The sequence below is a fragment of the Chanos chanos genome, chromosome 13, assembly GCF_902362185.1.
Source record: "Chanos chanos chromosome 13, fChaCha1.1, whole genome shotgun sequence".
Lineage (NCBI taxonomy): Eukaryota > Metazoa > Chordata > Actinopteri > Gonorynchiformes > Chanidae > Chanos > Chanos chanos.
In genome coordinates this window covers 20,127,137-20,154,939 of record NC_044507.1, presented here as the reverse complement: position 1 = coordinate 20,154,939, position 27,803 = coordinate 20,127,137, and the positions used below count along the sequence as shown (strand labels likewise).

The following is a 27,803-nucleotide window of genomic DNA, read 5'->3' as shown; positions in this document are numbered from 1 at the left end:
CGTGAAACAAAAGACAAACACTAAGGGAAAACATGGGAGTCTATTTAACTGAAATCCATCGAGCATATTTTACACTCACCAAGGAAATCCAACCAATAGGCCTACCCCCTGTGGCTGAATCCCGTTTCACTGAAAGTTATTAAAACATTAAAATATATATTTTTTTCTCCTTCATCTTTAAAAACCAGCGAGAGTGATAACTGTACTGAATCACGTAAATTGTATCCAGTTGTTATTCTGAATCAACTGACATGCTGAATTCAAATGGCTTCTCTGTTCCCTTCAGTACAGTTTAAGTCAATGGGTTAACGGCTCGTTTTAACCAGACAAACTGCTGTAACATTCGCTATTACCACTAAACAACTAGCACCTTCATTTCAGCTACATCCACCCAATAAGACTGCATTGTTAGAATACTATGTTTCTATATACCAGTGAAATATCTACAAAATATAAAATATCATTTCATAAACCAATATAAAAATTATTCTATAGGATAAGGTCAATAGAAAAACCAGTCGTAATTAGCTCCTTCAGCGGGTGTTAACACTGTGTCTTTAGCGTGTAAATGGTAAAGGATTAGCAGGTTGTGAACCACAGGCGAAATTGGCTGTAAGTGATGGGGGTTATTTGAAGGTTAAACACCATGCTGTCAGTTTCAAACACTTAGTCTTCACAGTTAACTGCCAGAATTCATTTACAATGGCAAATTCTCATAAGAAACAATTCTTATTAAAAAAAAAAAAAAACCAACAGAAAAAAAAAAAATCATTCATTCAAATCAAACCCACAGGGTCCATTACCAGAGCTTTGCAACTGCCTCCCGACCGGTTGTCAAAAACCTTTTTTTTTTTTTTTTTTTTTTCCGTAAATCGGCGAACACACTGCAAGGAGGCAAAAAGGTAAACATTTCAAAACGACAGCTCTCCCCTGTCCCTCTTCACAGCACAGAGGGAATAAGAAAAGTGATAGTGGCACAGGAAAAAGGGAATGTCCAGGAGAGGAAGAAAGAAAGAAAAAGAAAAAAAAAAAAGGCAAAATACTGAATGAGCAGTCAGTGCGAACATCACGACAGCACTTAACCTGCATCAGAGTGCTGTGCAATTTGTCTCAGTCCTTAGTGGTTTTAGGCCGTGGAAAACGTGACAGACTCATTAGCAGAGGAACAAAGAATTCAAACAGGAGAGAGGATGGGGCAGGAGGCGTGGAGCAGTTGGATAGCGTTTGTCATTCTGAAAGGGCTACTTTCCCCACGTTTTCAGATCCAGCCTTGCATTTCTTTTCTCCTCCCAAGTTGTAATAAGAAGCGAAGAGGGAGTCTCCGTTGCAGACCAGACTCTCTCCCGAAAACAGTTCCTGCAAAAAGAGATTCACAGATCATTAATCATTCGGTCTTTGTCCCAACACAATTACCCCAAACCGATTTGCACTTGTAATACTTCAACTGACCACAAGGGGGATTCTCTCTCTCATTCCCACTCACCCTCTCACTCCCTCTTCACACACACAAAAAAAAAAATCCCAACAGTCCTTGCGGATGAGGACTTTGGGAGGGTGAAGGGATAAGCTCTGTGAAGCATTTCATACGTTGCATTTAAAATTAGCTTTGCTTCTATGAAAAACACAGAGATTATACAACTGAATACATGAGGCAGATGCCCTCCTGTGTGCCAGCATGTGTAGTCTGGAACGCAGGTCTCACATTGGAGTCCGTGCCAAGTTCTTCACGTGGAAGGACAGGTGAAGAATTATCTTAAGAAGGCGACATCTACCACACACTGTTTATGTGTGGTTTTTTATACCACAGGTAAAACACATCATTAAACAGAGGACTAAAGAGAGCATGTAGTTTCACTCTTCCATGCTGTAAATTATTAAGGAAATAAAAACCCCAAGTGTGTGTGTGTGTTTTTTTTTTTTTTTTATAAAGAGAGTCAGCTAGCAGACATGTTTCACCCTGTGCTAAACTCAATACAACATCTGCAACAATTAGCACCCTCCTGCGCTTCCAGAATCAGACAAAGGTGTAAAGTTGTGCACAAGCACATCAAAGAATGCGTCTTTCCCAAAGGGAAACACACACGCACGCATGCTCAGTGGAAGTGCATTTCCTCAGTCAGTCATACCCCTCTGTAGTATCCAATACCAAACATAGTCTCTCTACTCCACCCAGAAAGAGAGCAACACAAATTTAGAGCAATAATAAACACAGCACATACGTGCGCACAACCACGCACACACACACACACACACACACACACCTCACACACTCCTTTAAATAAAGCTCACCTCACACACACACTGCCTCTGTCTGTCAGTTGATGAGGATTCCAGGAGACCGTCCGTCTTCTTCTGTGATATTCCTCAAATTATTCTCAACCTCATCCACAGTTCTAGACAATTAAACAGACAAAACCTTATGGGGGGGGGGAGATATACTCCACTGAGCGATCCGCTCTCTCTCTCTCACTCTTTTTTTTTATTTTTTTTTTTGTTGTCTGTACAATGATCTTATTGTTCTGTGCCGGTAAGTAAGTGCCCAACCCCAGTCCAGATGGACCCTTACACTAAGAAGTCTTTGACATCCTCCACGGTGAGCTCTCCCGTGGTGTCCAGCGTCAGGTCTGCGCTGCTGTTTGGAGAGTCCAAGGCAGGGGAGGACAGAGCACTTTGCATTTCATCAAGAACGCCTGAGAAAAGACAGAAAAGAAGGAAGGAAACCCACACACACACACACACACAAATACACACATAAGAGATGGTTTAGATAAACCCATAATAATTTTCCCCATCAAAAGCCACATTTCCTGTAAGTATACTGGCCACCAGCGATCACTGATGAATGGTCAAATAATGAATGTTAGAAACCAAAGCAGCAAGATTGAAAACCAAGCAAGTCCAAGCATTATCTTGTTAAAATAAATTAATATTTTTTTAAGTTTCTAAAAACAGCCTTATTCCAGACTGCTTTAGTATGACTCACTCTGTGATTAATAATACCACTTTGTGTAACGTGTTTTTGAGACTGGCTGTTAAATTAAAACAAAAGAAAGATTGAAAGTATTGATGTAAGAGATGTGTTTATAAAGTAGTGTGGTAAATTGATTGCATTTCGCCGTTCACAGTTTTCTGTCTGAATCACTCAGACTCTGGCCTGTTAAAAAATTATGGCTTTTTTTTCCCCCCCCTTCATTTCAGAACGAGCCTAAATTTCCAGTCAAATAAATCCACAGCCATGTTAGGTCATTGGAGCCTGGTCTAATTTATTTCCCCACGAAAAGGGGTTTTTCCTCCTAGTGAAACTAGTAGCTGTTTAACATGGCACCTCCAAGGAATTTCCGCATGATTAAAAGTGGGAATAAATGAGAAGTAGGACAGAAACGGAGACAGAGAGAGATCAAAATGCTGAAGATAAACAGATGTATTCACGCAACCACAACTGAATGTAATCTCACATGTATTTACAGTAGTCAGTGGAGTGTCTGAATAAACATGTCATTATGGGGACTGTTACCTTCTGCTTCTCCTAAGGACTTGTTCTCGCCCGTGGACTGGGTCTTGTGTGTTCCATTGGCCTGTGGCTGGAGCGCCGTGTTTTCCCTGAAACGATTCAGTCGCCTCACACATCAGTCACACATCACCTCTCGCTATCGGCAAACAAACATGTCACTTTTCATGACTGCCATAAAAAGGCACGCTTTCCATTTTTGTTTAATCGGGATTCCCCCCATTCTTCAATTATGATTGTACAGGCAACTTCCCACGTCTTCTGTGACACGCTGTGGTACACAAGAGTTCACCCCAAACGGAGGCATAGTGCTACTCATTATGGTATAATAACCCTAACCCTAACCCTAACCTTAACCCTAACCTTAACCCTAACCTTAACCCTAACCCCAACTTTCAGTGGTTTTCAGATCAACTCTCTCTCTTCAGCAGTCCTCATATAGCATACTCAAAAACATTGTCTCAAAACCAAAGTAATTTGCCCTTTCAACTTTACTGCAAAGCAGTTTGATCTGTGCTTTAGTTTCTTGTCCCCATCAAACAGGTGACAAAGAACATTTTCCATCCTTGATACAGGCAAACCTTCCATCAGTGCAACTTTATTTGTGCTTTAAATCAATTTTAACCATTTAAGATCAGAACACTGCAACTCCAATTTACTGAGGCCTCTGTTCCATCACAGGAGAAGGAAATGAAACATTTCAATGAAAGTGATAAGATTTCTCGACTTTTTTTTTTTTGCGTGTGAAAAGATACTGCACCATGAATGTGCAAGCAAATCAGTACAAATTACAAATCAGTCTCAAGCCCCTGAAGCATTTTCCTGCTGCCTCATGCATTTCACCACACAGTGTCTCTCAGCCGTTTCTGCTGCTAGTCAGCAAAAACGTATAGCAGGTAGCAAATGCACGGCGCTCTAAATTATTCACGCCTGTAAGCCGAGCGGTCTCTCCTCTCTGTTGACTGAGGTGAGGTGATCATGAGGGCATGACTCTGCTGTCAAACACCTTCAGGAACTAAACACGAGTCCAGTGAAGTGAGGGGATAAAAAAAACAAAAAAAAACAAAACGAAGACCTTAACCGAAAACCGAAAACCGAAATCCCCCCCCCCCCCAGTCACCTCCCGACTTCTCACGGCACTTACTCAGGTACGGTGGGCTCACGAGGCCGCTCCATGTCCACCTGACACAGAGGCTCAGTGATCACACGCGCCGACAGAGAGAACCGCTCGTACTCCGATGGCGAAATCAGGTAGAACCCTAACACGCAAAATACAAAACAGTGCAGTAACAACGGTTACAATGTTCTGTTACCATCCAGACCGCCTGTGCGTAAGGGAAGGCTAACGTGTTAACAGTTGCCTGAGGCTGAAGGCACAGTTTACCTTGTCCAGTCTTGGTGAACACGCAGGAGGCAATGCCGCTGATATCCTCCTTGCGGATGCAGTCGTAACGCACTTGTGGCCGTAGGGCGGGTATGCTGAAGATGTGGATGTCGCCCAGGTTGGTGAGACAAACCAGGCCGTTCTCAGAGTACTCGTCCGAGGAGACGCTGGTGAAGTTTGCCAGGGCGACCTTTCGCACCCTGCAGCCTTCGTGCGCCGTCAGTTTGAACTTGGTCTTGGCGCTGACTTTGGGAAGCATGAACACCTATACCAACACAAAATTAAGCATATGGATGTTTTTATGCTGTATATCAGCCTTAGAACAGCCCCTGGAAAGTCAAAAACTCAACTGCTGGCCTATGCATCAGTCACAGTGGAGGGAAATGAAGCCGTTGAAAATCAACTCCTCGTACTAAACTGGCGTTGTGAGAGATTCGACGCTGAGAGATATTCTGGAGTTGAAGACATTTTTATGTGTACTGGAAACTGCGGTTACACTCAAAGCATCCTCAAAAAGACTCAATAATTCATCTGCGCTCACTTTAAACTGCTCCTCGGAGGCGATGAGGACTGAGTGGCTGCCCTGCATGTCTGGGGCTTTGGCCAGGTCTCGAGACACCTCGTAAGGCTCGGGCAGCGGGTTCCCCCTGCCGTCCAGCACGCCGATGGACACCACCGGGGCCCTGTGCATCAGCTGGATCTCCTTCCCCAACAGAGCCTCCACGCTCTGCTCCGAAAACTTCTCCTGCGAGGGCACGTCCAGGGCATAGGCGTACACGCAGCCCGAGTTCGTGCCAGCCCACATGGTTGGACCATGGTGTGTTCCTGTGTGTTTCAAACCGCAGTGCAGGGTGGGGGTACAGGGGTGGGGAAGAGAAAAAGAAACACCACAAAAATTCAGTCTACTGTAGCACTAAGCTGTTACCAACATAAACCACACCAGGTCAAAGCCTCATTACTGCTTTATGTTTTATACGTTCCTCCACATGTGTTACAAATCATCAAATGTATGTTGGGAGGAAAGGAACAATGTGAAAAATATATATTAGGTTCCACACGCTGTTTATGTTCGATCATTTTCACCTCAGAAAATCCGTCCGTTTGTGCCATTACAACAAGGGTTTTAAATTCTTTGCCTGAAAATCAGTATTTTGGAAATTTCGTCTTTGGGCCTAACGCAGCTGTTCTCCGTGGGGAAGACAGAGAAGGTGTAGCACAGACACACAACAGTATGTGCACCACTCACACCCAGCACAGTCAAACGCCAGCAGATGCAGTTTAATGATGTACATTGCACTTCTCTGGATTTACAGCCTTTAAATAATAAGAATAGCTTGTTATGTATTCCCACCTCAGGTATCAAATTCAGTCTCCAGATGTTCTCATTTGAAGGACGCCAGAGAGCATTTGGACCAATGTTCAGAATTCTACAGATGTTGCAAACAAGACAGGACAACAGTGTGTGTGTGTGTGTGTGTGTGTGTGTGTGTACACATGTGTGTTGCCCAGACATTTCAAGCCCATTCTACTTTTGATGACGTGACTATGAAATCAATTTAACGCTGGGGAGAGCTGTTGGCAGTGTCGACCAGGTTAAAGAGATTGTATTTCTGAACGTGCTTGTATCTCTTCAAACACAGCCCACCCTCTGTCAGACAGGCTGAAGTAAACTACAGGACTTAACAAGTTCATTTTTTTCCCCCCTTTCGGATACAGACAATGAGTATACTGGAAAGAGTTAGTGAAGCAAAAGGGAAAAACTTAGCTTTAAAAATCCCTTCAGAAACGCTTTAACGGACTTGGACCACTCTCACATGTTTCCCAAAGGTATCTGCCGTTCAGTGCGAGTGCTCCAAAGCATTCTGGTAGATATATTTTGGATTCAATTCATGGCCTGTTCTCTTTCTATAAAAAATTCTAATGTGAGCTTTGGGGAATTATGTTTTACATTGGTCTCATCCAATGTAAACAATATTCATGACAAGTTTATCCTAATAGAAAATCCATATTATATTTCTAGAGAGGAGAAAAAAAAGTGATAAAAGTTTCCATTATCATTCTTTGGCAGTGCTTAAACAGCCTTCTCACCATCTCTGAGGAACGTGTCTGCGAAGCACAGGCAGCGGACGACCCCGGAGAGAGAGTCGTCGGCGGAGCGGGGCTCGATCCTCCTCTGCACCGGCGTGACTTCGGCGTCCTGCTCCGCTAACTGCGCGTTAGCTTCCTGCACCTGGACAACAGCAGGACAAAAGGCAAGACACCCACCAGAGTGTTTTGGGTTTTTCTTTTTTTTTTTTTTTTCCCCCCACCCTCAGTGACGTCAACTGAAAAGTGCACATTCCGATTGAATGCGCGAGAACTCTATTTGGGTGGAGAACACCGCATTCTCTCGTCTTGGCCTTCTCTAATTGATTGAGTCAGGACAATAAAAGACTGTGCGAATGAGCCGTCCAGAGGTGTAACTTAATAAAACACGGCTGAACACAGACTCCTGCTCTACTCACTTTACTGGTGGGGCTGTTCACCACCACGCGTTTCTTTCCCGACACCCTGCTCTTGCGGATCCTCCTGAAGGACTGGCGCAGGGACTTCTTCAGCGACTTCACCCTGGACAGAGGACCCTCCATCGCCAGAGAGTCATTAGGATGTAGCGTGCATCTACAGCATACAACCAAGACATTTCAGTTTTACACCATCTACAGCATACAACCAAGACATCTCGGTTTTAAACCATTGTGTTCGACGAAGAGACGCCCTCCCTCCCCCGACTTCCCAGAGTGATTTAACAATGAGCATACAGTTTCTGCCTTGTCAGATAAACAAAGACAGATGTATTCACTAAACTTGTTCAAACAATTATACTGCCTTATTGTGTACATATGCAAATAAGCCTGAGCCCAAACCTTGAACAAACGGCATCTTAAGCGCCCACTCAGCCAAGGTATAAAAGGCTGTCTGGGCCTCTTGGAATGGCTCTTACACTTTACCTTGCCAGCACAGGGCTCCTGCGACGGTAGTCAAACAAGCCGAACCCGTGGCTGGTGCCAAACGCAATGAGGTTCCATTCAGCGTGCAGCGTTACTGCGGTAACCGCTGCGGGGGGCATGCACTGCACCAAGACGACGGGCTGGAATCCAGGAGCAAACGCCACGGAGCCAGTTTTAGGGGGGAGCCGGTCGTGACCCTTCCACGTGAAACCCTCCCTGTCCTGGAGGAGGTCCACCGTAGCCACGTCGATCATGTGCTCAGACTTTTCATCGCTCAGATACATCACTATCACCTAAGACACAAACAACAAAAGTCATCTCAGACTCACTTTGAACCCCAAAATATAGCGACCCATCGTAGTATAAACATTCCACTGATTCTTCAAAAATGAATTATCAGCATTATAGCTGGCAAAATTGTGTTTGAAGTTGTATTAGTTTGAACCTCTCACCTGTCCTGCTGTCCCTGCGACCACCAGTTTTCCACTGTATTTACAGAGACAGATCTTCTGAATGCCCAGCCTGGGGTCGTCACTGTAAGGGTCAAAACAGCCCACCTGCAAACAGATTTAAATAATCTCATAATCCCTCCAGACCCAAGCACAGATGAATAACAATATCTGTCTATGTTTTAAATATTACAGTTTACACCCTCTAGGACCCCAAAATGGAGCTGAACACTCTCCGCTGAAGGAGCCTCTCCTAAAAGAGACTTATCATACTCAAAATCCTCGTTCAACCCTTCCCAGACACTCTAAATATTTCCTTGTGGCCCAGACAGACGTATCACATCTTTAAAATGTGTTTTCAGAGACATACCTCATACCTTCCATAGGCCCACAAAAACACGTGACACGTGATAGCCCTGACCATACCCAGGCCTGTACAAAGTCAGCGCAAGACTGTCTCTCCCAAAACACCGTTCACGTGACACTTCCTATCCCTACCCACCAGATGTAGAAACACGCTGCATGTTTTAAACATAACAAGACAGGAATGTACAGCGAATAACATTTTTTGAAAAACAGGAGGGGGGGGGGGGGGGGACAAATAAATAAATAAAAATAAAGACAATAGAGTGGTGCCTCCGAAACAGGAATGTGCTTCATCTTCAGCAGATGCAAGCAAAGCATTTCAGCTCTCAGACAGTCGGTCTGGTTTTAATTAAGAAGAGGAAAAAAAGCAAGAAAAAGACTGCGCCGTGAATCCCATATGTTACACAAGGCCGCATGCCAGACTACAGTGCGCTGTTTCCTTGTGTAAAGAGAATGGAAGAAAGGTGGATAAATGAAAGAGAGTGGGGTGGGGGGGGGTGGGATGGAGTGAAATGAAAAGACCCAGAGAAAGAGAAGAAAACACAGAGAGAATAAACCGATACGGAATATGTAATTCTTCTCTGACCTTCCTGAACGGAGGCCATTCCTCCTCTCCCGCCTGCGTGAGGCTGTCGTTGTGGTCACAGTCGGTCTGGAAGATGTTGGCTGTGCTGAGTTTGTAGAGGGGCTTCAGAGACACTCCCGACGCGTCCCAAAAACGTATAGTGCCGTCCTCGTGACTGAACAGACAAGCAAACGCCAAGATGAAGTCCCATTAACTTCACATACGAGCACACACTCGAACTGCCGCATTCACACGCAACCAGTCTCCTTTCACGGCACTGATCTTCTCTATAATTTTCAGATTCCCCCCCGGGACAGAACTTTTGAATATTTGTATAAAAATCTTACCCAGTTAACAACAGTTCTTGATGTTTTGGATCAGGTGCTAAGTTTTTCCCTCCGCATATTGGCCAATTCTGTCAAAACATCGTGAAAAGAATAATTTTCAGCATTCCTGCAGCAGCAGCTACACATGAAACAACAAGGACATCTGACAAGACTCAAATTCTCTAATAAAAAAAAAAAAAAAAAACATTTAAAGCTTAGACTTTGATGGTACTCAGTGTTTCATAGACTGCAGCTAAGGTTTTCCAAGAGACGAAAAATGCAATATAGTCTTAGAAATAAATTTCAAAAATATGAGAACAGCATGTCTGTCCTTTATTTGCCTTCATTATCGACTGAGAGCAGAGCGGGTGTTGTGTAAGAACGCGCTCCTGTGGAGGGTGACGGACGCGCGGTAGCCTGGAATGCCCCTGCTGGCTGGAGTCCTCACACCAGCTTCATTATTTTTCTTTCACAAATGCTGAAGCGTTATGTTCCATTTAGAAGATCGTACGGACCTAGAAAGGCACGGTTTGAATTGTGCTGTCCATCTGTTTCTCATCAAACCTGAATTTAACTGTCCACCATTTCGTCGTCAGCACCTGCCGTCACGGTAACGAAATTCTATTTGCATAGTCTCATCTGGTGTCAGGTTAAGCGCCGATCGAGAATTAAAATAACTGTTTCATCTCATTTTTTTTCTGCGCAGGCTGTGTCAACCCTGACGTTTGATTCAACACAAAACTACGTATACCACGTTGTACACGCCTCCGACAAAAATCCGTCATGTGCATGAGAGACGTGTCCATGTTCTTACAGTGTGAGTCTGTAGAGAGCCCTGCTGCTGCCCGGCACTGATCACTCGCTCCCAAAGCTTGGGCGGTACGTTGGAGATGTGGTAGGAGCAGGTGATGGCGGAGGAGTGCAGGGGGGCCAGGTACGGGGAGGGAATGGTCGGCCAGCCGGACGTCTGGAGGTCTATCACCACCAGCTCCTCCTCCAGCAGGACAACGAGGGCAGTGGGGTCGTCAAAGTCTAGAAAGCGAACGACGAACAAACAAATAACAAACAAATCAATTATTTCTTCCAAAACAACCACGGTAAACGGCAGACTAAATGTTTTGAAACTTGACGGCAGTTTGTCGACGCGGTCTGGTGCGAGCCTCCTCACCCTTGCATTTGTCTGTGCAGTGAATGGTGAAGAAGTCAATGACGCGAGAGGTGAAGTCAAGGGTGACGTGTGAGCTGTCCTGGAGTATAGTGAGACAGTGTCTGTCTCCAAAGCTGGCTCTAGGCATGCCGCCACTGAATAATACCAGCGGAGCTCTGGGAGAGTGAGAGCGAGAGAGAGAGAGAGAAAGAGAGAGAGAGAGAGAGAGAGATCACACTGACAGAGGTAGATATCCTTTCTAATTCCTGCAAGCAAAGCCCCAGACATAAGTGATTTTTAGACTTTCATTTTTCACCCACTGCAGAGCGGTGTTGACACAAACCCTGATTCTGTAGTCCTCCACAAGATCTTGTTCACGGCTTTGCAGGGAAAGGGGCCTGAGAGAGGGGGGAATTTAAAAAAAAAAAAGGAAAAAAGAAAAAAAAAGTAAGGCTTTTTCATTTTTTTTCTTTTTTACAGAAACAAAACCAAGACCAACTTCCTGGCAGACAAAGAGGAACAATACACTACGCTAGTGTACCCGAACATGGAAATTAAATCAGAAAAAGAAAATAAGTGCAAAACAAGGCAGGTCAACAAATCATGAACTAATTGAAGAGAGGGAATTTAAGGTTTATGGGGATTTTTGTTGTTGTTGTTTTTTTTTTAATAGGTGTCAGGGTTATAACGGCCTGTTACAAGAGCACTGGAATCTGAACTTTGGAAGTACATAGAGTGTGAGCTAAGCAAACAGTCAAAACGCAGCCGGTGCACAGAGAAAACAGTCCGATAAAGATCACTGGACTGTGGATACACCCCAACATTATAACAAAACTGTGAGCGCTGCCAACAAAACAAGGCCTCAGTGCCTTTAACGGTCTCTGAGTTAAGAGCCGTGTCTAACATCAGACCATATGTAGCTTCCTCACATCCAGAAGTGAAGCGGACAGAAGGAAAAGTTAGCAGAAAGGCTGTTGCTCACCGTATGGTATGGTGGAGGAGACTGGTTGGTGAGTGCAGGGGGTGCTGCTGTCTACAGCCCACACCATGTAGCCGCCGTCGCTATGGGAACTGACAAAGCTCTTCCCGGTTCGTTCCCAGACCAGGCTCTCCAGCTGCTGCAAGAGGAGAGCATTTGCATAAAACTGTTACAATCAAAATCAAATACTCTGAGCTACGCGCACACACACACACACACACACACACACACACAGAGTAACCAAAGTGACCTTAATGCAAAAGTGTGGGATTTCAGCCAAGAAATGATTCATGAGACAGATGTCCTAACAAAAGTGTTTTGCGAGATGGAGGTGTGGGTGTAGTCTTACTGACCACTATTTCAAATTTTATAGAGGGGAAACAAACAGTCAAACGGCTATGGGACTGTTTTTTATTCAGCTTTTAAATCATATCACTCCAGAATGGCTAAGAAAACTCAAGATAGAGAGAGAAAAAGAGAAAGAGAGAGAGAGAGAGAGAGAGGGGGGGGGGTCTGTTATGCAGACACACACACAAAAACACACACATACACACACACACACACACACCTGCTTTCCCAAGAAGAGGTTGTCCACGTGTCGAGTATTGAGGTCCCAGAGAACAACCAAACCCCTGCTGTACCCAATAAGGATTTTGTCTGGGTTCTGGGGGTGTTCTTGGAGGGATTCCACGGGCCCGAGAGATTTCCCACACTTGTACTCCTCGGGAACGCTAGACAAAAACGAAATAATGTCACACGAACTGAAATATGCACACGCTGCTGATGATTTAATCATTAAAAAGCCACTGAGGATGGAGTCAGACGTTCAAATTTTATATTCACTAGGATCCAATTTTTACATTCATTGCACCAAGGAAATGCAAACCAGTGTTATTTTTTGGAATCAAAGGTATTAATCTCCACTATGACCTAGACACCAGAAATGAAGGGAGAGAAAAAAGGGGACTGAAAAAAAATTATATAACAATACAACAAAGAGCACTGGACTGTGTCTGGAAGACCAAGGTCCTTTCTTGTTTCTTGTTGTGCTTAAAGCAGCTTTGAAAGCAGCTCTGAAGACTATCACGTAGGGAGAGCATGTCCTCCCCCAGAAGCAGAGCTCCATTAATACACACATCTGAGGGACTCATCAGTCCCCAACTTCTCCGCAAAAAAAATTAAAGATTAAAAAAAAAAAAAAAAAAAAGGAAAAAAAAAAGAAGATCTATTCAAGTTCAGTCTTCAGTAAAAGGAGATGCTCAGCCAAAGCTTCTTAAATATAACATCAACAGATATTTTATGAATTGATCTCTCTCTCTCAGCTCCTCTCTCAGAAGCTAATATTTGGCACGAATACCCTCAATTCCAGTTTGAAAAATGTATATACACACAGTATAGTTGTATATATGCTACATACATGCTTAAAACAAAATGTGTAGCTCATGTGTAGAGAATGACAGTGCACAAGGACAAAGCTGACATGACAGTATCAGACGCTGACAGGCTTAAACTGTGTTTGAAAGCTTGGCCAGTGACGACCAATCAAAAGCCTCAGAATGGGATTCTTCTGGCAGCCGTGGTACAGTTACAAATGGTGGAATGTGCATGGTACACCCACAAAGTTAGGATGAGATACTCTCTGAGTGGGGGGGGGGGGGCGTTAGTGGGTAGGGGGTGGGGGGAGGAGAGGGAGAAAGAAAAAAAAAAAAAAAAAAAGGAGGGGGGGTGAAAGACTGAAAAAAGGGACTGGAATAGTGTCTCAGTGGCTTGGCTCTGAATGAGGCAGAACAACCCACAACAGACAGAGTTTCACACAAACAATTAGGAACCATGGCGCTAACCCTCATTCAAGGCTTATTTTCGAGGTCTGAAATTTGTTTGATGACGGGCTGAAAAGAGAGCGACTTCAAAAAAAAAAGAAAGAAAAAAAAGGGGCAGTTGAAACAATTACATAGAAATTTCAGAAAAACTCAATAATCCTTTGTTTAAATCTTAAAACATCCATGTCAACAGGTCTAAACCCCACTAACTGAGAACTGCTGTTTTTGGACACCCACAGACACTTGAGAGATGGTTCTGAGAAGGGTGGATGAAAATAAAAACATATTAAATTCCATGTTTGTCAGAACAAAACCCAGTCTTTTCAGGTTCAGGGCAGCATTCTCGGAACACCTCTGCGCGAACACACGATAGGCGACAGACAACGCTCTGTCCAGAAAAGAAAAAAGAAAAGAAAAAATAAAAGATGAAAAAAAAGAAAGAAAGAAAGTAGGGGGGATAATTTAAAACAATGCATGTTCTTGTTTTTAAAAGACCCCACAAGTATTTTTAGGAGCTCCAGCATCCTGCTGATTCCCAACGATGAGTCTGTGAACTCTCCACTCTCGGACTGAAACGCCTTTTCAGCCAGAGCTCAGGGGATTTGGCAGTTGGTACAAAAGCATTTTGTTCAGTAGCTTTGCTGGCTGACACATACTTATTACCGGAGGCTCAGATAGGCCGCCCATTACCCCAAATTGTATTCAGCTAATGAGCGGTTCAAGGTCTCTCTCAATGGCAGATGAGGTCCACATTTAGACAACTGGGGCTATATCTGCAACAAGGCACGCGGAAAGCTGTAATTTACCTCCAACTTAAACAACATCTTTAAGAAGGAAGTGAGACACACTAGTGTGATTTCCAATCCTCTTTTTTTTTTTTATGGGCATAATTACAGCCATCTGGTGATGCTGTATATGCTGTTTCTTCCAGGAGGCTGTTGTCTCAAATTTCCATTGTCTGAGAAACACTAGAATAAAAGAGTAATAGTTCAAATGTTATAGTGCCTCAAAAAAAAAAAAAAAAAAAAAGCCACTGGTTAGAGCAAAATGTAAATAAAATGACAAAATGACAATGAGTCACAGGCAGCAGCACTCAGACAGAGTGTGAAGGAGGTGTGAACTCGGTGACTTGGCCACAGGGCAGGAAGGCAATGAAAAGGGGAGTTTGGCCTTCTGAAGGGTGGCGTGGGGGGGGGGGGGGGGGGGGGGGGGGGGGGGGGGGGGGGGGGGGGGGGGGGGGGGGGGGGGGGGGGGGGGGGGGGGGGGGTAACGGACAAGCACAGCTGGAGGTGCAAACGGGCGCTTGGCCCTGAACACAAGGGCCGTGCGACCCCCCTCCCCCTCCCCCGTCCAGTTCAAAGTTTTTGGGACCCGTGTGAGACAGGGCTCCTAAGATCACAGAGGAAGAGAGAGACAGCAGGGTGAGGTGCTCTTTTTGACTTCATTAACCTCAGGGTAAAGCCCCTGCTCCGACAGGGGGGAATCCTCACAGGCTTACACCGCAAGTCAAACGCTTCCCAACACAAAGTGGAGAGGGCGGTCAATAACACATGACTCAGGGGTTTTTTTTCATCTCCTGTTAAAGACGCTCAGTAAGGATGGTGATGACACAGTAAATCAGACACTGGAGAGACCAGAAGTGGGGGGACGGGGGGTGGGGAGGAGACTTACCTCTGCATGATCTCATCTTGGAACAATGACTTGTCCATCAGCGTGAGACTGGGCAGTTCCAGGAAGTGGACACCACCCCCCTCCGTACCAATAGACAGCAGATCACAAGTGAGTTTCAACTGCAGCACAGTCACACGTGTAGCACTATATGGGAGTGAAAAGGGCAGACAGCACTGTCTTCAGCACAGTCTACAGCACAGTCTTCAGCACAACATGTCAGCTCATCTCTGTCTCACACCTCCTCTGACACCAACGGCATTAGGCATTAATGCTCAGTTTAACACTGTTACAGACGGAACAATGAAACCCCCCCCCCCCCGAAACTCAAAAACAGTGCTGTATTTACACGTCCGCTACCATACTGACATGCGGGCATACGAGATGTTTACCTTCAAAATCTCAGTGAACACCACGGGCAGGAGAGAGGCTAGACAGAGGCATTAAGAGATCATAGGTCTGGTAGAAATGAGCAGAGGGGGATGAGTGGGGGATCTCACCTGGCGCTCTCGATGCCAGGCCTGCCAGGCAAGGTGAAGTTACCGACCTCCTCCAGGTACGAGCTCCCGTCCCTCTGCCCGACCTCCCACATGTGCAAGGTGTTGTCGTCGAGCAGAGAGAGGAGCCTTCCCTATTGGAGCACGACCATCAAATTATAGCGAATCAGAGAACACCTAGTTTACCATCAGTCATACTGCTAATACAGGTTTGTCTTATAGGGATGGTTCAGCAGATTTATTAATTATGAAAGGCAAATGTCAGAGTTCTTCAGACTAAAACTGCTCAACCTAACCAGAATATCATAGCAGATATCTGGATATCGAAACAGAAAATTCTAACATGAAAGAGAACCAGAGGGAGGGCCATCAGACATAAGTGAAACACACTCAAACAGAGCAGAACAGAACAGCGTCTTACCTGTCCGTGAAGGAAGTGTATCTGAGTGACGGCAGCCGTCTCCTTGTGAAGTCCTGTGAACTCAACTCCAGGGGCTCCATAACTAAAAGCTCACGGTTAAGGAGCAGTGCATTTCTGCTTAGCACCAACCTTATCATTTGAAAGCAAACTGAACGCTACTGCCCAATTATTTCAACTATATGAGACCCACTACCTTGTAAACACAAGCGCATGTCATGCTTTTAAATAACAAGGCCTCAGGTGCCTCATCATCACTGCTGATGAACATGACAACGATTTGACATTCGCATTTTACATTAACGCCACTTACACGTACATGTTTACACGCGTGTTACATACTGACCCTACATGTCAAAAGAGAGGCAAATTTGATCACAGGGCAGCTGCAAAACGACAAGGTTTGGGGAGAGGAGTAAGATGAACGGCAGAGCAGATTGGGAACTGACTGTACCTTTTCTAGGGGATGAGTGATTCTTCAGTATTGTGTGGGAGATGGAGGGGAAGAGAAAACACTCCATTAGGGCCGCACTTATTCATCTAACACATTCCATCCACGCTCACACAAATGAAAGGCATAAATAAAGAAGCATGGGCCCAGCTTTGTGTGTCTCTTGGCCACTTAGGGACTGATATGTCTGTCAAAGTAAGAGCAACGGAAAGAAGCCTTGGCTAATCTTTACATAAACCTCTCCCACCAAAACTCAGAAAGGGGAAAAAAAAAAAAAAAAAGGTTTTAATATGCCTTTTCGTTGTGAAACTGACAATACTTCTACGCTTTGAAAAAGAATATTTTAGTAAGTTTCGTTTTGCTGGAGGAGATTTTTCCAAAAAATGTATATAAAAAAAAGGTTATTTCATTTCAAATGTGCACAGTCTCAAACTCATAAAAACAATGGGAGCATTCAAACATATTCATCTATGGATAAGAATATTCAGCGGAATGTGTATGATCCTGGTGTTCAAAGTAAAGTCTTTTTCACTCCACTCTCTCTCTCTCACACACACACACACATACACACACACCAAGCAGAGGTACCACACAATGACATAATTCCTCAAACTGATTTTTTCTGTTATATACCACTTTCCTTTAGTTTACTTCATGTTAACAATAAAGAGAGTCACATCTGGATAGAAGCACACACACAGAGAGAGAGAGAGAGAGAGAGAGAGAGAGAGAAAGAAAACATTTCTAGGCACGCTGAAGTTCTGACTATGCATTAGAGAAACTACAAGAAAGCCCTGACTGTAAGACACAATGTGACCCTCATACTCAATCCAGCATCTGCAGGACCTGATCTAACACTGCATAGCAAACACAACTGGCTGCCAAAAACTCTCTCGCACTCTCTCTCTCTCTCATCCTCTGCTTCCTGCTGTTGCCATGGTGCTGCTTATGCCATGCTACAAGTGAACATTCTGATTAGCATTGAGCTCCACAGTAAGACCAAAATCCCTACAGCCTATGCAGACACTTAACACATATAAATGAAAACTTGGGATAAAAAAAAAAAAAAAAAAAAAAAAAAAACACATGCAAAGACAATAGTCCTTCAGTTCTGTCTTTGTCCCTGGATGTTTTAGGCAACGAGGAAAATGTTTATACAAACTTTCAATGAGCCGAAGAGAGCCAAAACTTGTTTGTCAAGATATGAAATACTGCATTAGTAACACAGAGCGTATGCCTCAAGTGACTTCACAAACAAGCACTTAAGTCACAGAGATAAATCAAAATGTTTGCAACAAAATAAGATATGAATCAGTGAGCATTTTGGCCCCAGTGGAGGAAGATTATTCAGATAATCAAGCAGAGGACATGTGGCCTAAACATAAACAAAGCCGAAACCAACCTTAAAATTCTCAAATCACTTTCATTCAGTTTTGTTTGTCTAAATGAATTAAACAGCTGCTATGGTATAGATACTCTGACAGTAAACGTCAAATCTTCACACACCAAAAAAAAGAAAAGAAAAGAAAAAAAAACATCAGAGAGCTAGCTTCCCCTTCCTGCTGCCTTACTTAGGATTACACCATTCATCCAAATGATGAGCACAGAGAAGAGGGGGATCTGCTCAGAAGCTCCAGAGGTGTGTGTGTGTGTGTGTGAAATTGAGAACAGAAATGCTTTACAGTGTTCTGTGCTGGGCCCCTGGAATGTACAGGGTGTGGGGCTTAAACAGAGGAGGAAAGAGAAAGAGAGAGAGGGGGGGGGTGGATGAAGCTCAGAGACAGACTCCGGCCTGATTACTCCACAGGTCATTAATCATTAACAGAGAGAGAGAGAGAGAGAGAGAGAGAGTGTAAGAGAGAGAGAGGGAGAGAGAGAAAGAAAGAAAGAGAGAGAGAGAGAGAGAGAGAGAAAGAGAGAGAGAGAGAGAGAGAGAGAGAGAGAGAGAGAGAGAGAGAGAGAGAAAGAGAGAGAGAAAGAGAGAGAGAGAGAGAGAGAAAGAGAGAGAGAGAGAGAGAGAGAGAGAGTGTGAGAGTGAGAGTGAGAGTGAGAGTGAGAGAGGAGAGTGAGAGTGAGAGAGGAGAGAGAGTGAGAGCTTTGCCTTTCCAGAGACGCTCATTTCCCTCCTCCAAACTTCCCTCTGCGGCATCAACACACAGAGAATTAAATTCCACTTAAAAAAAAAAACAACAAAAAAAAACCCATCATCTTCTCTACTTCAAAAATGCTGTTTACAAAGAGGATGTATCCAAACAAATCATTAGATACTTAAAGCACGTAAACATCACATCCAATTTTTTTTTGTTTATTTGCAAATGATGAGGTAAGTGAGGGATTTCCTGTTTGTGGTCAACACTTCCAAGCTGTTGCAAATGGCTTCATCATGACCTACATAACATGATCATCAAAAACGTCAGTTACCACTCTTATGGACTGAGAAACTTCTCCAAGTTACTGAATAGTCACAGCTGAGGGTCCCTTCAATCCACCCCCCCCGAACCCTTGCCCTCCCCCACCCTCTCCTTCTCTCCTCTCCTGTCTCTCTCTCAGTGCTAGCTGCATTGCTTCCCCATAAAATGCACCTGGAGGTTTTGAAATATCCCCCAAGGCATTAGCCTGATGACAACATAATAAGTTTAAACGTAGATTGCATCTCAGCCACATCAATCCAACATTTACAAATGCACGGAAATTCTCAAGGAACCATTCAAAGCATAGTTAAGAAATTATTCAGGTGTTTTTTCTTATCTCAGGCACAGTAACACTAGCGATAAAGCAAAAGCCTCTCGTCTGTTTCTGGAAGATTCCTGCTCCCTTGGCTCTGTTTTCAAAAGTTGATTCATAAAAATGTGACCTGTCTCATTCCAACATAAACTACAAAACCTACACGTAAACATGCTCAGACCACCAGCCAATCAATCAATCCCTCAATCACCGAGACAACTTCAGAATACTAATCACGTAAGAACATACTGGAAAAGACAAGGTGACGTGACCAAAAGCAGACAAAGTATGGGTTTGTGTTTCATTCACATAGCATCGTTCACATTTGTTTACATTGATGCAATTTTGACATTCTCTCCCTCTCTCTCTCTCACGCACCCAAATGGACCCACAGGTTAGGATGATTCAATCGTTAGATCTATCACCAAACATGTCTCGCTAGGTCCGTCTCCTGATATCTTCAGCTCATACCGTTTGATATCAAAACGGGGACTACCTTCTCTGACCCCCCCCCTCCCCTCCCCTCTGTCTGGTAAAGCTAGTCCAACACACAGCTACAAAGAAACAACAATCTTACAGACGGCACTGGCTGTCTCCTCTCCACATTCTCCCCAACAATGCTGGGCAATTACCCACTCAAGCGACCACAGCAAGTTATAAAGAGATAATGCAATTTCACGGTCTGAATAGTGACAAACAGCAGACATTGTGTTCAAATTCACGTGTTGCTCTGCCCCTTCAATATGGGGCAGCATATGTAATTATGGACAGCCTATTTAAAAAAAAAAAAAACAGAAACAATTATCGTTAACCTCAATGACCAGACCACACTACTGTACCCAGCCTAGAGCCAGGATATCAATATTTAAAAAAAAAAAAAAAAAAAAAGAAGGGGGGGGGGGGGGGAGTCCGGTCCAGTAGATGTTTCAGTTGTGATTGTGTTAATGGTTATTTAAATTCTATCAATGCAAAAAAAAAAAAAAAAAGCCATCTCTTTATTTTTTTGATGAAGTGACTAAAACATCCAAAAGGTCGAGCGCTGATTAATGAGGTTGGCTTGTTTTCCTTGTCATTTCATTTAGAATATGAATCATATATCAGGAAATTTTAATTGAATTTAACAGCTCTACAAAAAAGAGAAAACAAATCATCAAATCATTGCTTCATACCTCCTGAAAAATCTGGGTTCCAGCAGAAACTGCACTTTGCTTCAGCAAACACTCCTGTGATTTACAGCTTCAGTTAAAAAGAGCAAACAGCACAGGCTTATCAGCTGTCCAGAGAAGACTGCTACATTCTACATTCATGTCACAATAAATTAGGCAAGACAGAATCAGCCACACAGAAGGAGACTTTTCGGTTCTTATATCGATATCATTTAAGCCCCAGCCAACTGGAGAGATACAGAGGAGAAAAGAAACTTTTCTGATGAAACACTCAACAGCTTAGACAAGCCAACTTTCCCCTCGCAGTGAATCATCGCGATGACCCCGCATTTTCATAATTAAACTTAAGGTTTTAAAACCGAAAGGCTCTGGCAGCGATGAGCATAGAAATGAACTCAAAGGCACACTCACTGAGCCTGTGGTCCTTGAGCTTCCAAAGGCCCATAGACAGGATTTTAAAAACCTGAAGAGTCCTACTGGGCCACAAAAGTGGACTACAGGCAAGGGAAAGTGGGGGTGGTGGTGGTTTTAAGCGCCTTGTGTGTGTGTGTGTGTGTGTGTCCACATGAAGCATGCATCTGAATACTAATGGCTTGTGACTGATCCATCCTCTGAGGTTTGGGCTTGTGAGAGACAGCAGTAAAGTGTTAAGGAGACATGCCAAGGTCTAGGGGAGAAGGAAAGAGCAACACGTCTATGGACATTTTAAATGACTGCGAGCGGCACGGTCTAAGAGATCGGCACCAAAAGAAAAAAAGAAAAGAAAAAAAAAGCAAACAGAGAGGACAAAATGAAGAAATCTGCAATGCATTCCACTGTTTCCTCAGCTGTGTTCAATCACACAAGAGGAGAGGGCGATGTGGGAAAAGGGTAAACCCACGAAGTGAGACGCTATCAGACTTCCATGCGGCAACCTCCTGTGCTAAAAGTTTAGATAAGACTTTCGTCTCGATTCAGGCCAATGATTCAAATCTGGCCTTCGCACAAAACACTGGTAACCCAGTTCCCAATGAGTCACAGCAGGGCTGTGTGCAGGGTGGGCTGAGGGGGAAAGAGATTCATTGCTAAGGACTGAGAGCAGATAGTTGGTTCACTGGCAGTAGGTCTCCTGAATACAAATCGACAAAAAAAAAAAAAAGTGGAAAACGGTGACGCTAAACAAGTTATGTTAAAAAACAAAACAAAACAAAACAAAACAAAACAAAAAAAACTCTGCCTTGTCAAAATAAAAAATATGTTCTCCAAGACAAAAAAAAGCCAAATAAATGACAGGCCCCTGTGCTCATCTGTGTAAGTACAACAGTGGTTTCATCTAAGAAAAGACAGCTGTTCGGCCACAAGCAACTGCATGAGACAATGTTAAAAATTAAAACAAGTTTATGGTCACTCCCCAGTTAAGACTCATACAATCACTGGCACAGCCGTTCTACTCCCTTTTCTTCATCTGAAATAATTCAACACAGCATATTTAGACATTCAGAAAACCAAATCAATTATCCCCACAAAATGGCCAATATAAACAAAAGGTTTATGAGGAAAATCTCCTGAGATGAGCCTCTGTCTTTATGTCTCAGATTCCAGTGAAAGTGAGGCATGCCGATCTGGTGCCGAATTTACAATATGAGCTGCATTACTGTACTACCATAATCAGGTGAAATCTAGCCTAACCCCCGAGTCATCTTATACCAACCTGAATTAATCCACCAAAACATGAATATCCCAGACTGACTAAGATATTGTAACCATAAAGTGCATTCTGAAATTTCCACTAAGCGTACAATATGCATATCCATAATGACAAGCAATATGAGATGTCCAAAGTACTGTTGGATAATATCAATTTCCTTCCGTACACAAAGATTTCCACCATTAGGTTGGTAAGGACAGTCACCAATCTGATCAATTATCAATGCAATCGTCACGGAACGCTGACAGACTTTGGAACGACACAACCCATGGGTTATGCCAGGAAAATTTTACAAGCCAAATCTAATTATTGCTCATTAATCGCTAAGACAAGTGAAAACAGCCCATCACGACAAATAATTGGGAGTCCACAGGGACATCTCCACAACTCGATTAACAATACATTTTCACTCACATTGTTATCGTCACTACGAAAGTGATAATTGGGGCCCCAACACCTCTTTGAAGACTGTATATTTAAAGGCTTGTGGGGAAATTTGAATAATTAAAACGGAACATATGAATAGCTGCTAATCACACACTGGCTGACTATCTGCGTTAGCGGCTCACAGCGGAATGCAAATGACTGGGATAGAGATGTGTTCACTCCGCCATACATATCACCCAGCGCGACAATCAGAAACCACGGCTCATATAAAGTGGTGTTAAACTGACCGAATGGATTCCAGTATAATCACTGCGATTAAAAAAAAAAGAGGAAGAAAAAACGTTGCATGTCATAACTGCAACGCAGGAATGTAAAAGGGATCAGTCAAAGAATGTTACGACACTGAGGACACGGAAAACCTCGATGACAAGATGATCCGACGTCCCAATTCTCAAATCAAAAACTTAAACGCATCGCAACTCCCAACAGGAAGTCGGGCAGCATTTCTTGACAGTAATGTGTCGAGTACGGCGACGGAGTGTTAATCATTCGTTTGGAACAGTTGTCAGAGAGCCAGAGCGCATCCTGCTGATCTGGCTGTTACAGCGGTGGCCTTGGAAACGCGTTTCAAGATGTCTTTTTTTTTGGACAAGGCCCCAAGCAACAAAACCCTCGGTTAAAAAAGGGGAAATTCTTACTGCCGAGGGTGAACTCAGGGTAAGACAACATACATTCTTTAGGGGTGAACCCAAATCCCTCCTCCAAAACAGCCCCTCTGTGTTGTAGCCATCTCATTACTCCCCTACCAACTAAAGCCTCACAGAATAGTCACCCCGCCGCCCCCGCTTTGTGCCTCAATTTGTGGTTGTTGCAGAGACATGTTTATGAAGAGCTGAGCTCATATTTCATTGTGTGTATCACAAAACAGAGTCTAAGAAACAAAGTGGAACAACAAACCTTGTTCCTTTCCCTTCCAAGTACATTTCTTGACAACAACTTTACGGGAACTCCTGGAGTCAAACGTACGATTAAGCAATCAAATTCTGACAGACAACATATTCATCATGCACAGCTGAACAATGTTTCAGGTCAAAATGGGTTTTTGGCCAGGGGTGTGACTTCACTGAATCATGAAATTTTAGAAAACGCCGGGGTGTGTCCATCTTTACAACTAAATTCCTTGCCTGCTGAAATTTCAGATACGTGATACAGAGAGAAGTCATAATATTTGGAGATCTAATCAGGGAAACGAAAGCATCCATCAACACACCTATTGGCAGATACATTCTTTACATGGGAAGTTTGGACTTAAATCAGAAGAAATAGCGCTCTTGACCAAAACAGCGTTGCCCGTTCGGGCCCTCCTGTGGAGTCCAGTCATGACAACAGGATGGCCGTGACTGAGAGGATATACAGAGCGCTGGAGTTGAGCCTTTGATGTGCAAACAACACATCTGGCGCTGGAACCCCTCCAGATAAAAAGACAGGAGTTTACTACACATCAGCTCCTGCTTTTGGATTCCTCCAAATAGGAATCCAAACATAGCTTTGCAACGGATATTTCTTACTTTTGTAACCGAGAAGAAAGCTGACGTCCACATTGCAACCTTTACTACGAAAATCTAAAATAGGAGAGTAGCGTTTTTAGAGGCCATGAAGCAACTGACTGTAATAACTTATTGACTTCAGATGTTTAGTGTGTCTTAGGTGGTCCAACCTTTTACCAACTAGCATTGTGCAGCTATCCACATTCATCTGTTAAAGTGAAAGATGGCGTGCACATCAGAGGAGGAGTTATCCTATTAATTATTTGTAGAAAATTAAGAATTTTTATTTTTGAATTTATGGCTAAAATTTAATTAAATTACATGATGGTCCTTGTGCAAATGAGAGCTCCTTACAAAAAAAACAACACTGATAAGAGAATAAGGAAACAAGTCCAGTAAAAGAGTCAATAGGTAAATATCTATGACTAAATATCGACTTTGACAAGAGAGTCAAAGCATTAGTCATAGCATGTCAAGTTAGTATACAAATGGACTGGCTCTGACAAACTAAAGACCAGTTATGAGTGTCATACAGAGGGCAAACCACATTCCTATTCCCTCAGCTGCCACTCAGTCACCCCTGAGCACCCACCCCCCCACCCCCCACCCCCAGCTGTGCCCACACAGACAAAACAGTCCCAAATCCCAAACCACTCATTACTCAGGACCAGAAAACCCCATCATTTTAATCTATCAACACCCACACTCTCAATCCAACTTCCATTTCAGGGAATCCTCCTGTCTGGTTGGCAAACCCAGCACTGGCTGCTGCTGACCGCTGACGGATAGTGTGAGATATGCTATGAGTGACAGGTAGCGCGTTCCCAGCTGCGGCCCTGCCACCCCCACCCCTTACTGGAGCAGACTCGGTGAATGAGTTGGGCCTTTGGACCGTGTCTCTCTCAGCTGAGTTGTGCCTGACTGTACCAGTCTCCCTCAAACAAGTGCTGACAAAAGCTCAAAGACATGCACTGTATTCTCCATGCCCAATCACCAGAGCAGACCCAGCCCATTCCGCTGTGTGGAATGCTTATTTTCATCCTCGGATGTGAAAATGTGCGTGCGGAAAAGCTGGATAAGTCCGTAACATTCGGTTCATTCAGACTCATCCAAGCCAAAAGCGCCCCGGTAATTAGAGGTCTCCATGGGAACCTCCCGCTCTTCTCTCTGACAGGAATGAGGTTCAACATTTCTGACTTCTTCAGCGTTAGAACTGCTATGTACCAGAGCATGTCAAAGATAAGACAATTCAAGCAATTAAAAGAACACCACCCAGAGAAGTATCCTCTGAAAACTAATTCAATACACTAAGTTTTTATAAAGGTATAAAACGTTCAGTTTTAACTAACCTTTGCTGAAAAGGAAAAAAAAGTCAAATAATGGAAGGCCTTACCAAGGACCGTCTTCTATTTACAACAAAAGAATAATTTCGGTGAAAAAACTCACATAAACAGCCAAATGAACACAGTCATTAGAACATCAACAAACCATCATGGACCAATGTCCCAGATAAGAGAAACAAACCCCCAAATCAAATCAAAAGTTTCCAGGTTTTTAGTCAAATACTACTTTCCATCATTTTTATTTTTCAGGAGACACATAAAGTTAATAGTGTATTATCCAACAGTTTGGATGACAGATTTATTTCCATTATAAATACAGTCATATTTTGATGACTATCTTTATATGACTTTGATGTGAATTTATAGGCAACCTCTGTTTATATGCAAGAACATCACACAGATGCATCGGTGCTGTTCACACACAACTGTTCCAAACATTCTTTCCTTAGATTGTCTGAAAAAGGATACACTTTGATGGCTCCAGATTTAGTCCCAATGGCCATAAGTTGCAGTTTTGGATCGTAGGCCAAAGCACTAGGCTGGTTTGGAAATCCATGTTCAACAGTCTACAGAGAGAAGAGAAAGTGCTTTGTTTTATTTGTTCTTTTTGTACATAGAGCCAAAACACATGCAGTGTAATGCATTTTTGACAAGCCATTACATTCTCTGTAACCACCTCTGAGGACAATGAAATGAAAACGAACAATGTCGAATTAAAATTTCTACTCTGAGAGAGGGGCTGTTAACTGTTCTATTAGTCATGACAAGTGGATTCCTTGTGTCAAAAATGAAATGTCATGGGGGGGGGGGGGGGGGGAATCAACATTCAGTCAGCAGATTAAAATAAAATCACGGCATCGTGTTTTGGGTTGAGTATTGCATGGGTAAGCACTGCCTGACTAAGCGTGACATGCTAGATGATTGGAGCTTCCTATGACATTTCACACCGTGTCACGATACTTATCCAGATTGACGCTAATACTGTCATTCCACATCGCTGCCCAATTTTTCTCTGAGGTAAAATGTCACATCCAGTGCTTTTAGGAAAGCAGAGAGAGGGCCAGCGATATAAACAGAAGGTTATGTGTATATCCGAAGACATATACAGGGAAAAACAAAAACAAAAAACAAAAACAAGACAAAAAAACTCAATCTTAAAAAGCGTGGGTCACAATGAACGCTCACTGCACCGAAGAGGTGGGGCAGGACCCCCCTTTGGCAATATGCTATGGTTTCAAAAGTTCACACCATCCCACATGCTGACAATACTTTTGCAGAAGTCAGGATGGTAATATGACTGCATTTTTTCTACTTGGCTATCATATGCTCGTTTTTAATACGACAGGAATAAATCGCACTTTAAAAACCAAAAAGACATTTCCTCGAGGGTCTCACCAAAATTTTATAACTAGCCCACGGAAAACTCCTGAAATCTTCCAAATCGGAATTTACAACAAAAATTTGTTTCTCTTAACTGGCTTCAGCAGTTGACTCTGCCTATCTTTCAAAACAATAAGGCTCTGATCCTTAATTTTTAGGCAAGGGAAGACAAAAGAGACCAGTAGAAAATCCTAATTCTTGAAGATAAAGCGAACCTAACAAAGTGAGATTTGAAACACTGTCCTGTAAAACAAAAACAATTTATTTTAAAATGTTGACGAGTGAATCTAACAAAAATTGTCTGAGCCTTTTACAAGAAATTTAAGTGTAGCGATTAACCGCAATGTCTCTCAAATCTGGGATTGATTAAACAATTAGCTTGTCTTGCAATACCATCTTGGTGCGATTAAAGGCAGACTGTCTGCAAGCTATTTAAAAATGTAGGTCTAAGAAAAACAAGTTCCCCCGACGAAAAAAGGAGAAAAAACACTGATGCAAGTTTAGTCTACTCGGTGATTTCTGATAATCAGGCCCTTACTTAAATGTGTGGCACGAATATTACAAAAATTGAGCCAAGGAGAGCTTGTATCATCATGAACGAATTGTCTGCAACGAAAACGCACAGGCAGCACATTCGAGAGCGAGCAGCAAAAGAACCAGCGAAGAAAACCATTTAGCCAACTGGAACACTCTCCTCAATGCAACTCGAAACCGCATGCTTGGTCTCGTGGGAGACAGGACTATCTGCCGCTATTTCACATACCTTATTGAATGCAAAGAGGTCTTGCTTGATTTTTTCTCGCTGTGGGTCATTCCCCTGCCTTCGAAACCTAAACTTCATCATCCTGAAGCCGGCAGAATGTCTCTTTTATCAAAACGGCACAGTCTCAAATCGTAAATTCCTTTTGGTTTGAATCAATGCAAAGAAACAGTGTGATCCCATACAGCCCCCTTTTCTTTTGTATCCACTTCTACCGCGCTGCAAGTATTCGGCTGTGTTTATG

The 27,803-nt window shown here is 43.3% G+C and overlaps 1 protein-coding gene across 2 annotated transcripts; it reads right to left on the bottom strand.

Moving 5' to 3' along the window:
• Positions 1–1,112: 1,112 nt before the first annotated feature.
• llgl1 (LLGL scribble cell polarity complex component 1) lies at positions 1,113–27,749 on the bottom strand. 2 transcript variants are annotated; one of them, XM_030789833.1, is made up of 23 exons: positions 27,563–27,749; positions 25,888–25,985; positions 16,118–16,199; positions 15,700–15,830; positions 15,203–15,346; positions 12,280–12,442; positions 11,715–11,850; positions 11,076–11,130; positions 10,754–10,908; positions 10,400–10,617; positions 9,607–9,674; positions 9,281–9,434; positions 8,332–8,436; positions 7,880–8,172; positions 7,397–7,550; positions 6,981–7,122; positions 5,434–5,717; positions 4,893–5,157; positions 4,653–4,767; positions 3,515–3,600; positions 2,567–2,690; positions 2,290–2,393; positions 1,113–1,356 (listed from the first exon to the last, which is right to left on the bottom strand). In XM_030789833.1, the coding sequence occupies exons 1-22, from the start codon at positions 27,641–27,643 to the stop codon at positions 2,315–2,317; spliced, it is 3,132 nt and encodes a 1,043-aa protein (XP_030645693.1). In that variant the 5' UTR covers positions 27,644–27,749; the 3' UTR covers positions 1,113–1,356; positions 2,290–2,314. The 2 variants fall into 2 exon arrangements, with proteins under 2 accessions (XP_030645693.1, XP_030645694.1); XM_030789834.1 differs by having other exon boundaries at positions 11,715–11,847.
• Between the last annotated feature and the right edge of the window lie 54 nt (positions 27,750–27,803).

Bases quoted from the DNA above. Each gene is read 5' to 3' on its own strand.
- llgl1 (XM_030789833.1), bottom strand. From the start codon at position 27,643: ATGATGAAGTTTAGGTTTCGAAGGCAGGGGAATGACCCACAGCGAGAA. The intron at 10,909-11,075 runs GTTTGTGTCAAC...TCACTCTCCCAG, and splicing joins TGGAGGACTACAGAATCAGG to AGCTCCGCTGGTATTATTCA. The intron at 5,718-6,980 runs GTGAGAAGGCTG...TGAAACACACAG, and splicing joins AGACACGTTCCTCAGAGATG to GAACACACCATGGTCCAACC.